The sequence below is a fragment of the Leiobunum rupestre genome, chromosome 2 (assembly GCF_980474605.1).
Source record: "Leiobunum rupestre chromosome 2, qqLeiRupe1.1.hap1, whole genome shotgun sequence".
Taxonomy (NCBI): Eukaryota; Metazoa; Arthropoda; class Arachnida; order Opiliones; family Sclerosomatidae; genus Leiobunum; species Leiobunum rupestre.
The window spans coordinates 34509004-34523801 of record NC_143385.1 but is presented as its reverse complement, the minus strand read 5'-3'; the positions used below and the strand labels follow the sequence as shown (position 1 = coordinate 34523801).

General features: G+C 34.2%; 1 protein-coding gene across 1 annotated transcript; it reads right to left on the bottom strand.

Annotated features, from left to right (window-relative positions):
• Positions 1-3522: 3522 nt before the first annotated feature.
• LOC149957414 (uncharacterized) lies at positions 3523-12224 on the bottom strand. The gene is made up of 6 exons (XM_090164798.1): positions 12014-12224; positions 11878-11949; positions 5688-5810; positions 4931-5124; positions 3803-3928; positions 3523-3736 (listed from the first exon to the last, which is right to left on the bottom strand). Exons 1-6 carry the CDS (start codon positions 12051-12053, stop codon positions 3680-3682), a joined length of 612 nt encoding a protein of 203 aa, XP_090020924.1. The 5' UTR covers positions 12054-12224; the 3' UTR covers positions 3523-3679.
• Positions 12225-14798: the final 2574 nt, after the last annotated feature.

Genomic DNA, 14798 nt, shown 5'->3' with positions numbered 1-14798 from the left:
CCGTACGATAAAACTTGATAAGATATACGTTCAAGTATCTTTCGAGATAAGCGTAGATAAATGAACAAGTTGGCCTGGACACAATATGTTGATATACGGGAAAACAAATCGTCGCGAGAAATACCCTAAATACATTGACTTTTCGATGATTTTACCCCCATTTCATCCCTTAAATCCCAGATTTCGATCCCGAACCCAAACCCGAACCCGGGATCGATGCCACACCCTCACTTTCCTTCTACTGACCCCGCAATTCTATTAACCCCACTGTTATTAACTAACTAACCAATTTAGTTACTCCGCTTGGTACCCTTCTGTTTCTCGTTCCTAAATGTTTTGTACAGGCTGAAACTAAATAGGTCAGAATCCAGTGCCGGACATTTCGTCGCGGGACATTTAGTCCCCGGATATTTTGTCCGCGGACTTTTTGTCTTCAAGGACAATTCGTCCCCGGAAAATTCGTCTCCGGACCTTTCCAATAAAATAATTTTACGAAATTCGAAATATAAAAAATAAGTTTACGAAATATAAAAAAATTATATATATATATATATATATATATACCTCATACTTCATTCTTGCATAACGCATATAACATGGAATCGGGTAACGTACTTTCTAAAGTAACCAAGCGAGGTGGCGACGTTTTTTCAAAAGACGGTTTTACATATACTGTAAACAAAAGAAACGCGTTGACTGGTAAAATTATTTGGATTTGTCGTGAGCGACCACTCACGCCAGTGACGTCATAGCGGTTGAAGGATTGCTGACTCGAGCAACAATGAAGAGAAAAGCTGGTAATTATAAAGTGGTATTTCTGTATTCTTTATTTTATTTTTATAATTTTTTTAGTGGAAATCGGCATAACGCCCCATAAAATAATGTTCGACGCTGCAGCTGAGGTTAGTGACGCACTAGCTTCTCGCTTACCGAATGTGTATCACATGAAGCGGACGATTCGACGACAAAAAGCGAAGTCTTCTAACAATTTTTCCTGTGCCAACGTCCAGAAACGGTTATGAGATACCTCTTTCAAGTAATACAGCACTCGTTGAGCATATTGGCCACTAATTTTATGGTTGACGTTTACACAGAAAACGTCCAAAGGCAAAAGTTTCTTACTAATTGATACAGGGAAGGATGACGAAATGAGAATTTTGTCATTTGCAACTAAGAGGAACTTGAGAGTACTCGAATCTTCGGATTGCTGGTTTCTTGAAAAATGTATTTCCCAAAGCCACTTTGCAAGGGCACGAAACTATTCCGGGGACGAAATATCCTAAGAGACAAATAGTCCGGGGACGAAATGACCTGAGCGACGAAAAGTCCTACACCCGTCAGAATCAAGGCTTAACACAAAAGAAGAAATAAAATTATTATAACAATTTAAAAAGACAAACACTAGTTTTTACCTTTAGTTTAATGATTTCTCTGATCTTCACTTGTACCCGATAAATACAAAATCCGTTACGTAAAACTAAGGTAAAAAATTAACTGTGTTCTACGTGACCACTAGTCCACTACACGACAAAGAGAGCACATAGCTGTGGAGCAAAGACATATTCCATAGTAAATTAGTCAGTGTCTGTATTAAATGGAAAAATCGCTACCTTAGTTCCAAATCCAAGGTAAGTCAACTCGATCAAAAACGCTATTTTGGAAGTTTTCATATTTATCCAATTTATTTATACTCAGGGAGAATGAATATGTCGAGATTATTTTTAGCGTTTCTCCAATCCCACCCGTTGGGGCCCCCGGTATGCTCCTCCGCTTTAATAAAATCAAATAATACTGTAATCTCATTGGTTCTTAAAAATTACATTTTTCGACGCGATTCACGCTGCTGCGAGGACGCAAAAAAAACAGACCACCTCCTTCCCCCCCCCCCCCCTTAGCGTGACGGGGTTATGGCCTCAACGTGTCCGTTGATAGTCTCGACATATTCATTCTCCCTGAGTATAAATAAATACATTCTTGGTAATACTAATTATTTAAATTTTAAAGCAATTATCAGCTGGACCTGAAGAAGCTCTTTTTCGAGATCAAAACTAGATACTTAGGGCCCGTTCCAGAGACATTTTCCAAAGTCTCGTTAAATAACAAGACCGATTTAACGAAACCCAGAGGTAGGAAAACGCATTCCAGAGAGATTTTAATAGGCTCCGCCACGGCTGTAGCCAATGAAAACGTTGGAAAATGTTGACGGGAAGCGGCTCACTTCAATCGCTCAGTTAAGCCTTAGCGTTATCTGTTATTTCATTCTTTTAAACAGCGGCAATTTTCCACTTTCGACTTCGTAATCTCGGATAGTTATCAGTTATTTTATTATATATTTATTAAATTTGATTTATATTTAAAATTAATAATTTTATTTATATATTCACAATTCTTTATATATAACTTATATTTATTATTCATAAACGCGATATTGTTTTAAAAATGGGGAAAGAAAAGTAGCAGAGCAAAGGGCAAAGCAGTTTAACCAAGGTTGTACGAACAAGAAAAGGAAGCAATTGTCGCTGAGCTTGAAGCTAGAATGGATTTGGTCAACAGAGTTATGGGAATAGTGAAAGAGTACGAAAAAGTAGAAAAAGAGTGTAAAGAGATTGCAAAGGAAGTATCAGCCTTTGGTATGTGGACAAAAAGAACTGGCCCACAAATTAGAACAAAATCAATACTGTTTAGGCCTGGCTCAATTTTTTCAAGTAAAAAAACAAATTGGTAAAACCTTACCCGAAAAACCCGCAAAATACCTCTAAACCGTTAAATTCTTCATTTTAATATGCGCGAAATTCATTTATATTTTTCATGGCGGAGTTTATTATCTCCGTGTAAATTATACTAGCGTTTTTTTATTAGTGACATGTCTACTTTAAATCGCACTCAATTCAATCATTTTCATTCCAAAAGGTTTTGTAAGTTTTTACTCTTTTATAAAAGAATGTAGTTTTCTTTTTAAAACCTAAATTGGGAGTTTCAGAATATCTATGAACATGATTTGATGAACTAAATGTTCAGTTAAAGATAAAATATTTTCATATTTTTAGGCAAATATATTTGGAATAATAGTGGATAGCTATGGAACGATTGTTATCCTGGACATAAGAATATTATATTCCAAGGATATTATAAACTTTATAGGATATTTACGGTACATTACATTTTTTAAACGTTGAGAAAAGGATATTTGAACTAATTCTGAATATCCATAGAACCTAAAATAGCTTGAAATTTAAGACATTATTAAATAGGGATATTAAGGTCAAAATTAGATATATTGAGCTCCTGCAATTGTAATTTCGCCATAAACAAATCATTCATTAGAAGAATTCAATGTTATCATTATAAGTTCATTCTGAAACTTTAGATTCTTTCCCATATTTTTTTTCGTCCGTATAACAAGCATTTAACTTTTGAGCGGCTTATGATAAATTATGGTCATAGTCCATGAAATTAAAGGTAAAATAAAACTAAACGTTTATTAACTTTTATCTTACTTAATACACATTGTTGAGCACCTTATAGACCTTTAATAGTATAGTAGTTAATAAATAAATAAAATATTACAAGCAATAATTGGCTCTTGCGCGTTGACTATAATAGTTAATTTACAAGACGCCAATCCTTATCTCAAGATAATAAAAATGAAGAAATCATAAATTTGGAAATTAGTTGGATTTCACAAATTTTTACGTATTTTCGGTCTGCATACCTTTTTAAACCTTTGCTTCAGTTTCTTTAGAATGATTTTACTTTAGTTTCAATAAAGACAACCAGGAATAACCTAAATATAAAAAATTACCGGTCGATCTCTCTGGCAGCTCATAAATAGCCTTGTAGCCTTAGGGAAAGTTTCCCATATTCCATTACTAATATTGTTAACAGAAAATCTGAAAGCCACAGCTGAGCCCTCCTTCGCCATCGGCCACTGTCAAAAAAAATATATTTAATTTTGATTTGGCCTTAAATGAACCAGGACAACCTTGAATCCGCTTTGTTTAAAAAATGATGCATTTATACTTTAACTGAATGACTATCTACGGACATAATGGTCTAGTCTTTCCCTCCCAGCGCTTTAATTCACTTTAACAAAGTCATTCTTTTAAATTATGAAAGAAAAAAACAGAATAGAATTTTATATGAGAAGTAAGCTAATAAATGGATGAAAGTTTCCCGATAAAAATCTGTTTACTAAAGACTCAGTTGCACGAAATGGTCCTTGCCTTTGCAAAGTTTACGTTTATTGAGCTCGGATGGCATTGCCAAATTATAAATAATAACAAATTCAATATACTTAAGCCTTGTCCTTACATAAGTTTTGATAAAGAAATATTCACCATATTTCTTTAAAAACATTAAGCTGCGACAAATCTTATTACAAAAATCAAATTTATTTTAAATAACTAAATTTTAATTATAGTTATTAAATTTAAAATTAAATAAATTAATATTTAATTCATTTTTTCTGAAATTTGAATTTTATTTAATTGTCAAGTGTTCTTAAAGAATAAAGAGCTTAAATTGTTTGATTTGTAGTCTATTAATTTATTAATTTAAATAACACATTGAATAACACATTAAGTTTGGTTTTCATAACATAAATTCAAGGTTACTTCAAAATATGTTGAATAAGATAATTATTCGTAAGTGAACTTATCACCCTAAGAGTGATCTATTGCAAGCAAACGCATTAACCGCAATGATGTCAGTTAATCCCATGCCTATTTGTTAGTTCCTGATACCAGGTGTTTTAATTTGGCCGCCAATGGTTATATCGCAAGAGATCTAAATCTATAAATGATCTGCAAACTTTGAAAATCCTCAACAGACTGCGATAATATATATCAAAGAGAAATCATCAACACCAATCATTAATGGTAAAAGCTATCAATTTTATCATTACCTCTTTTTTTTGTTAAATTTATATTACTTGTTTTGGTTGATTTTCGCCCCAGTTAGTATAATTTAAATTTTGCAAAGGTTCCTTGGTATATTCGTGAAAATAGTTTACTCCATCTTTGCTTGAAATTGGTAACCAGAAGTTATATACATCCTTTGGTGACACTATCCTCTCATTAATTATATTTCGGTAGTACTCATCTAACCATCTTTTGGAAAAATAATCTGAAAAAATCAACGGATATCAAGAATTATTAAAATTACTTCTGGTAAATCTTTTCTCTAATCAAACCAAGAGTTCAGATATTATATCTTGAGCTAAAAGCCTAAACTGGCTCTATCAAGTCCATTACTTTGTTATTTGAATTTTTTTATTTAATTATGCTTAAAAAACTTACAAATAATGATATTTTTATCAAATTTGATTTTGTGAAGTTAACGCTATGATTTTCTATAAAAATTATTTTAAATCTAATTAGAAGGTGGGCTCCTTTATCTGTTCGGGTTGGTTTATTAAGGGTCTTTTCGGGTTGGTTTATTAAGGGTCTTTTCATTTCATTTTGGGAGAACAGCGCCTAGGGTAAAGATCTAGTTCAAAGTTTTCAACGATTTCCAGGTTCACCTCCGTGTTGAAACTTATTTTATTCGTGTGATTTGTTAATTAAATGGACACTAACTACTCCAACTGATTTGTTTAAAAAATATAAACTGATAAACTGTTTTTCAGCTTATTTTACTAAATCTGATTTTGTTTCATTAAATATAGCCACAGATTTAAAATGACTAACCATTGACGTCTTCAGAGTCTGATTCGGTCAGGAACGCGGATACGGTGTTTTCGCAATGATTGAGAGCTTCTGTGTAGTTTTTTTCCCAATAATCGAACATATAGCAGTAATAGCAATTTGGTCCTAGAAACACATCGCGATAAACAATCAACAGAAATGTTATTGTAGTGTTTTCGGAAAATTATGCTTTGATATTTTGCCAATATCGAAATAACCAACCCTTTAGGTGTAATATTTTATAGAGAACGTTCTCTAAGTACATGTAAATTCAAAACCCGCGCTCACAGTTTGACGCTTCTTTCTTTAGATCATGCAATAAAATAACAGTTATTACAATACAACGAGTAATGCTTAAACTCTTTGATATAGTTTATTGCTCTTCAATTTGAAAAAGATAGATTTGCATCGGCTAATTTCTTTCTCAAAAATCGTTCTCTTTTTTAACACAAGCTCTTTCACTTAGTCAGTTGTTATATTTTTACTCGCTGAATGAAAATTTTACCGTAGTCCTGTAAATTCTCATAGTGTTGAACACAATTTTCGTCAATTTATCATTTTAGTATCCAGCTCTTTTTGCTCCGTCTTAGGGCTCGGTGTCGGTAAACTTTTAACCGTAACTAAGACACAAACGAATTTTTTCGAAAAATATTTCTTTGAATAAAAATGTTGTTAATATTTTTCGATCAATTTTATTCGTATAATTTGATTAATACGTATATTTTTTTAAATAAAGTTATCTTTTGATGTAATTATTAGCAAATATGTTCAATAGTTTTTTCTTAGTTCAACTATTATCCAATAATCTAAAATCCACCTAAGGTTTTTTTTTTCAACCAAAAAATTAAATTATTCTATCACTTTTTGGCCAAAACTTTATTTGATTATCTTCCGTGAGTTTTTCATTATTTATAGTTGGTAATATTTAAAAAATTCATATTTATCAATTACCGGAAAAAAAAATCTTTAGACTTTTGGTTTCTTATCGTACTAAAAAAAAACGATTTTTAAAACTTATGCGCAAGGTAGTTGAAATAAATATTTCACGTTTAATTGTTGCGATTAACCATGGCTGAAACGTATGGGGCGCCAAACCGGAAAAAACTAAATAACATTTCTAGAAATATTTTAACACTTCTAGGAATATTTTAACACTTCTAGTATAGGAATATTTTCAAACTCTAGGAATATTTTCAAACTCTAGGAATATTTTCAAACTCTAGGAATATTTTCAAACTCTAGGAATATTTTCAAACTCTAGGAATATTTTCAAACTCTAGGAATATTTTCAAACTCTATCAATTTTAAGAATCCTATATATTTTAATAAACTTTCTATAGATATTTTAAAGCGTTTCCTAGTTATTTTAAGAGAGACGTTTCCTACATATTTTACGGACATAATATATTTTTCGGCAAAACGCGGGAGAGAAAGCAGCGCTTGTAGTTTCCAATCGGAGAGTTGAGTGTGAACACTGTAAAGGCTAGCTATGATGGGATGGTACTTGTACCGTTGATGGAGTGGTACTTGTACCGTTGACCATAAATTTTCTTGTGGCGAGAACACGTAGAGCTCAAGCATCCGAGGTCAATTAGGAATTAGGAGACCAGGTTTTCCAGAGGATACCCGTAAATCAGATCGCTTATTGAAGGATGCAGATTCGGACACTAGATCTTTCAGTGAATATTTTTAAAACACGGGACAGAAAGCAGCGCTTGTAGTTTCCAATCGGAGAGTTGAGTGTGAACACTGTAAAGGCGAACTATGATGGTACTTGTACCGTTGATGGGATGGTACTTGTACCATTGATGGGATGGTTCTTGTACCGTTAATGGGGTGGTTCTTCTACCATTGAAGGGATGGTTCTTGTACCGTTGATGGGATGGTTCTTGTACCGTTAATGGGGTGGTTCTTGTACCATTGATGGGATGGTTCTTGTACCGTTAATGGGGTGGTTCTTGTACCATTGATGGGATGGTTCTTGTACCACTGATGGGATGGTTCTTGTATCGTTGATGGGATGGTTCTTGTACCACTGATGGGATGGTTCTTGTACCACTGATGGGATGGTTCTTGTATCGTTGATGGGATGGTTCTTGTACCACTGATGGGATGGTTCTTGTATCGTTGATGGGATGGTTCTTGTACCATTGATGGGATGGTACTTGTACCATTGATGGGATGGTTCTTGTACCGTTGATGAGATGGTTCTTGTACCATTGATGGGATGGTATTTGTACCATTGATGGGATGGTTCTTGTACCATTGATGGGATGGTTCTTGTACCGTTGATGGGATGGTATTTGTACCATTGATGGGATGGTTCTTGTACCGTTGATGGGATGGTTCTTGTACCATTGATGGGATGGTATTTGTACCATTGATGGGATGGTATTTGTACCATTGATGGGATGGTTCTTGTACCGTTGATGGAATGGTTCTTGTACCATTGATGGGATGGTACTTGTACCATTGATGGGATGGTAATTGTACCATTGATGGGATGGTTCTTGTACCGTTGATGGGATGGTTCTTGTACCGTTGATGGGATGGTTCTTGTACCGTTGATGGGATGGTTCTTGTACCGTTGATGGGATGGTTCTTGTACCGTTGATGGGATGGTTCTTGTACCGTTGATGGGATGGTTCTTGTACCGTTGATGGGATGGATCTTGTACCGTTGATGGGATGGTATTTGTACCATTGATGGGATGGTTCTTGTACCATTGATGGGATGGTATTTGTACCATTGATGGGATGGTATTTGTACCATTGATGGGATGGTTCTTGTACCGTTGATGGGATGGTTCTTGTACTATTGATGGGATGGTACTTGTACCATTGATGGGATGGTTCTTGTACCGTTGATGGGATGGTATTTGTACCATTGATGGGATGGTTCGTGTACCGTTGATGGGATGGTTCTTGTACCATTGATGGGATGGTATTTGTACCATTGATGGGATGGTTCTTGTACCGTTGATGGGATGGTACTTGTACCATTGATGGGATGGTTCTTGTACCATTGATGGGATGGTACTTGTACCATTGCAGGGATGATTCTTGTACCGTTGATGGAGAGGTACTTGTACCGTTGATGATAATCCTCCACTGAAAGATCTAGTGTCCGAATCTGCATCCTTCAATAAGCGATCTGATTTACGGGTATCCTCCGGAAAACCTGGTCTCCTAATTCCTAATTGAACTCGGATGCTTGAGCTCTACGTGTTCTCGCCTCAAGAAAATTTATGGTCTGCGGTACAAGTACCACTCCATCAACGGTACAAGTACCATCCCATCATAGCTAACCTTTACAGTGTTCACACTCAACTCTCCGATTGGAAACTACAAGCGCTGCTTTCTCTCCCGCGTTTTGCCGAAAAATATATGTCCGTAAAATATGTAGGAAACGTCTCTCTTAAAATAACTAGGAAACGCTTTAAAATATATAGGATTTTTAAAATTGATAGGTAATTTTAAAATATTCCTAGAGTTTGAAAATATTTCTAGAGTTTGAAAATATTCCTAGAAGTTTGAAAATATTCCTAGAATTGTTAAAATATTCCTAGAAATGTTATTTAGTTTTTCCGGTTTGGCGCCCCATATATAAGCCAATAAATAATATAACAATAATTACCAGCGGCAACTTTTAGGAGTGTATACAGTAGCGTAACTAGGAACTCCGGGGCCCCCCTTGAAAAACGACTCGGGGTCCTTTTAAAAAGCATCAATTTCAATCATAAACGTTTGGGGGCCCCCTAGTTCTCGGGGGCCCCCCCGCGCCGCGAGGTCTGCGGGGGCGCTATTTACGCCACTGAGTGTATATCGTATAGCTTTGCTGTGGGCAACCGACACCTGTTTTCTTTGAAGGACTATGAAGAACTCCTTTCTACGTGTAACTTATTTGTCTACGACAACGTCTGCTACTGTTGACATTATCTATACGCACACTATGGAAGTTAAGCGTAGAAAAAATTAACTTGGGAGAAAATGAGTAAACTTGTAAGACTATAACTCCTATATTTATTCACCCTACACGTTTACTAGTCCTTACTTATGTTGTCTATTAAGGAAGTAAAATTTCCATAGCTTACTAAAAGGATATTATTTCAGAAGTGGAGAAAGAAACGTAATTAGCTTTTTCAGTTTACATAGAGCCACATAGTGGCAAATGCGAGAAGCTCATGAAATGCTGGATTTTCGTCTATGTGGCTCTATGTAAACTGAAAAGGCTGATTATTGAAAGTGCGATACTTGTACCCGGGTGCTTGTAAGGACTGGTCACTCAATCGCGTTGTGGGGGCATTGAGGACCAAAAATGCCCGTCTCACTGAAACGTCGCTCCGTATTTTAGTAAACTGCGCAAACGACACAGGTTATATTGCGCTCTGGCCAGATGTCTGTAGACTTCCGCGGCCCAGATTAGAAAGGGAATTTTATGACCAACTTTATCCATTTTGTTAAAATAAAATGTATTTCACCGTTTCATTAGTCAGCATTGACACTTCAGTTTATTTCGTGATTTATCTATCCATCCTTTTCGGAATTAAGTGTAAGATACTAGCAGCACCAGATGAAAACATAGTTATATTATTTGCTAAACCATGGTTTTTATTATAAAAATAGTGAAAGTAGTTGACTATTATCCATGGGTAGACTAATACGAGTTTTCCATTAGTGTTTTATTACATTTTAGTCGAGGCACATCGCAACCGGAACAACAAATATGATTGATTAACGAAGAAATATGGTCTATATTTCCAGAAAAAAACTATTTGATTTTTTTCGGTAAATATTTAATTCGTAAATATTTCGAAGAGTTATAATTTGATCTTATTTCTCTTAAAAAAACAAGTGTGTACAAATTTATTTAAATAAAAGTCCATATCGGCTTCATGATAAAAAAATACATTCGGGGAAAGTAAGGCGGCGGTGAATTTATTGCGATCAAGATAATGCTTTTTTTTCAAACTATATAATTAGTTGATAAACAAACTCGAGATTTTACCGTTAAAATATCTGGAAGTTTTCCGATTAATCATGGTTAACTGAATTTACCGGTTGAAACGATCAGAAAAATCCGAGCCCTACAGTCCGTCTGTTGTACTCTGCTTATAAAATCAATCTACTTTTTCCTTGTTCATATTTAACACCTTTAACCCTTAAGCTTTCTCAAACGTTTTGAGATCATTTTTTAGTTTTACACATTTTATATGGGCTTAAAGCAAATTTTAATGTTTACGTAGTTTTCAGATTATGTTAAAGAAATGAAACTGAAGTTTAAGTCATTCAAGGTTCTTTTTATAACAGATGACGTCAGGTTTATAGCATTTTAACTTAAGGACCTGAAGTTGCGACTGAACATACGCAAAACAACTCTCTTAAAAATATTTATTTATAAACCCTATAGGGTTTAATCTTGTTACAGATTTAACACCCAAAATGGTATCAAATGTGTTATACTTCACCGTCAAAACGTGTTTAATTACACATACCCGAAAGGGCGTAGCATTTTTTCTTTGAGCTTGTTTATCGGTACTGTTTTGGGTGCTTTAGTACACCGTTTTGGATGTTTCACCATTCCGTTTGGGCTTCTTCATCACTCTCTTTAGAGAGGAGCACTTCTCCGAAATACCTTCCATTAGAATTCAAAAGTAGTCCATTTAGAGTAACGCTGTTTTTTTTTTGGTGCTAGGGTTCTCTTTATTGGGTCTTTATTACTCCCTTAAGGCTGCTACTTTACCCCTTTAGCCTGCTACTTAAATCGCTTAAGAGTGCTACAACACTCCCTTGAGGGTAGGACAACACTTACTTTGAATAGTATATATAAATATACACATATTGACGGTGTTGTATTTTAGCACCGTTTATAATCATATCAGGGTATTAAATCTGGGACCAGAAAAACCCTTAATGGTTTATATTGAAACTATTTTGTCTTCAAGTGTATGGTTAGTATTGGTTAGGGAATTATATTAAACCTTTCCACACCATTTTAACACTAAATTTTTATCCGTGTAACCACCGTCGCAGTTTTTAAATGATTTAATAGTTACATCGCTTAATTTTAATTTCCATTTCATGTTTGGTTTTATGAGAAGACCAAAAATGTTTTAAACTTTTGTTTAAAATCTAAAATAAATGGCTCCATAGGCAACTGAACACATATTTTGAATGTAAAGTAAAGTTATTACCGTGAGGATGTGCACCTGCGCCGCAATCTCCCCAGTCTCTTTCACTAAAAAGCCAAAAGCCATCACTGAAAACTTTAAGTTTTATAATGTTAAACAAATGTGACAATTTAAGGGGTATTTGAAAAAAATAACTTACAAGTAAGAATTATAACTATACCAAAGAAATGAAGTTTCATTTTTCAGAGTTCCGAGTCGTAAACTCACTTTTCTAAAACTAAGTTGAAACTGTTTATTATAAGTATCGATATAAAAGAGATTTTATCATTTAATTCAATTTCTATAAATATTTGTGAAGCCGTTATTCCCGACTTTCATTGCCAAAGTTTCACACAAGCTTACGTTGAGGTCACTAGTACTTCAACAATGAAACTATTGTCAGACGTTTAAAACGAGCTTTAATTAGCGATGAACTCTTGAAACTTAATATCGCATAATTTTGCTTTTTAAATTTAAATATCCAATGACACAAACGATTAAGATTTAAAACGAGATATTATTACGCGCTCTAATGAGAGATCACTTAGAGGGATAATTTCCAATTTAATTACATTTTTAAGTTAATATAGTAAAAATATTTGACATTGAATGGTACAGTTTCACATCAGTTTATACAGAAACAAAATCTTTATGAACCTTAAACAGTTTTTAACTGAAACATTATCATTTCTTGCTTAATATCGATAATCTTACATTCTTTAGAGAAACGTGATCACTTATTGTCATATAATACTGCTATCAAAGATTCCACTTCATTGACACTAAGGAGTAAAGATAAGAACTTTTAGCGTCATAATGCAAATGGTCATCGAGCGACAGTAGTCAAGAATTGAACTAACTATCGAGTTATTTTATTAATAGGTTTTAAATTTCAAGCTTAGCTGTAAACATAAAACGGATATACTTTACCTTTAAAGTTCATTCCCCTCCTCAGTCCTAGCGAGATTGCCTTTTCCCCTTATAACGCATCAAGGGCCATTTTTTCCGGGTGTGAGAAGAAAGAAACAAGTTGGCAAGCCGAAATATACCTCTCCTCGGAAGAATTGTCCCTAGTGGTATTAATTTTGACATAACCCTTAAAGATATATCTCCGCAATTTAGAGTTATTTGTTAGAAATGTTATCCCAGTTCTTTCCCGCCCGGTATAAAATTTTAATTATAATTAAAATAATTGAGACGAAACGACCAATTTTAATTTATTCAGAATATCATAAGTTAAGTAGTTACAACAGTGAGTTAGACGTACTATAACAATGCACAATTGAATTAAACCCTCTTTACAGTAAAGTTTATCAGTTGAATATAATACGAAACAAATTTTAATTAAATAAATATTTACAGAGGGTATTATAACGACCGTTCGCTTTTTGATTTATAATATTAACGGAATCGGGCCGATTTTAATTAAACGATAGATTATCGAAATTTTGTTAAAAGAATATTCCCTAAGGCCGCGCGATAAATTAACGAGAATAATTTCCCGTCGCCGTTATATCGAAAATTTATTTGATTCTGGATTACCAGAACTGTAATGTTGGGGGCGAGTGATTAGAAAATAAAATGGCAACCAGAATTATGCAAAATTATAAATGTTTATTTTTATTCAGAACAGTCTATGGAACGTTCTAGATTTAACTTTCATCAATGACTCAACAATATATATAACTTCTACGTAATTGTACAGAACTGGTACTCAAGTGTCTAAGACTAGATTGGTCTTAGTTTATCGTGATTGAAACATAAACCAAAACACACTTACACTTAAGTAAATATCATAAATTATACTGAGTAATTTTAACTAAATTCAAACTACCTAACTATAAACTCTGTCTAAATTAACAGCTGAGAGCTGTTCTCTACTAATTACTTCCAATCTACTTAATTACCCTCACCGGCTGAGTTGATAATTTCAAGGGTATAATTAGGTTATTCCAATTCAAAAAATAATAACAATCAATTTTATCTTACAGCTGACTTGAGTTAGTTCACAATTACTTTAACACTTTCAGTCTTAAACACGCACTGTTCATACACTTAATTCCATTCACTCACGTTTCAAACGCGAAACACAATTTAACTCTTTCCTTGACCAAAGACCGAACATACTAATTAAAAGCGCAAAGTTACCTCCCCGTCCTAAAGTAGTTCGTCTGACAGCCAAGAACTAAGAAAGACGATTTCTTCTATATTGACAAAACGGCTTTATATACCTTTATTTTGTGTTTTTTTGACCCGTCGAGATTTGACTTAAGATTGAAAAATTGAAGAGATTATATTTTTTACCCGGTTTAAATGATAGTTCCCCACACGGTGGCGCTATATTATTACTTTGATATAGTTTCCACGGGAGTTTTGAATAATTAACCTTTTTCTAAGCGTTATTAAAAGGTAACAATGAACTACTTTTTGTGTTTTAACGAAATTTTGTTAAGAATTTAACAAAAATTTAAAACAAAAAAAAACCGTACCAAAGAATAAACAAACAAAGTTCAATAAACAATATATACAGATATTGTATTAATCCGTTTAGTAAAAAAAACCCGCCTTATCATAATTGTTCCTTTACTTTAATAATTTCCCTAAGGAAGTCAATTGCTCGGCGGTGAACTATGCGCATTGTTACAATGCGATAGAGATGAGTCGGGCCGGCTATTTCTAAAACCCGACCTGACCCGGCCCGCCAAAATTCATTAACACTGAAACCCGACCCGACCCACCAAAATTATTTATTTCGAAAACCCGACCCGACCCGACCCGCCAAAATTCTTTAAAACTGAAACCCGACCCGACACGGACCACCAAAATTGAAACCCGACCCGGCCCGGCCCGATAAAATTTGAAAATTTTTAAACCCGACCCGCCAAGGCCCGATAAAAATGAAACCCGACTCTACCCGATAAACTTGAAGTCAGAAATTTGAATAT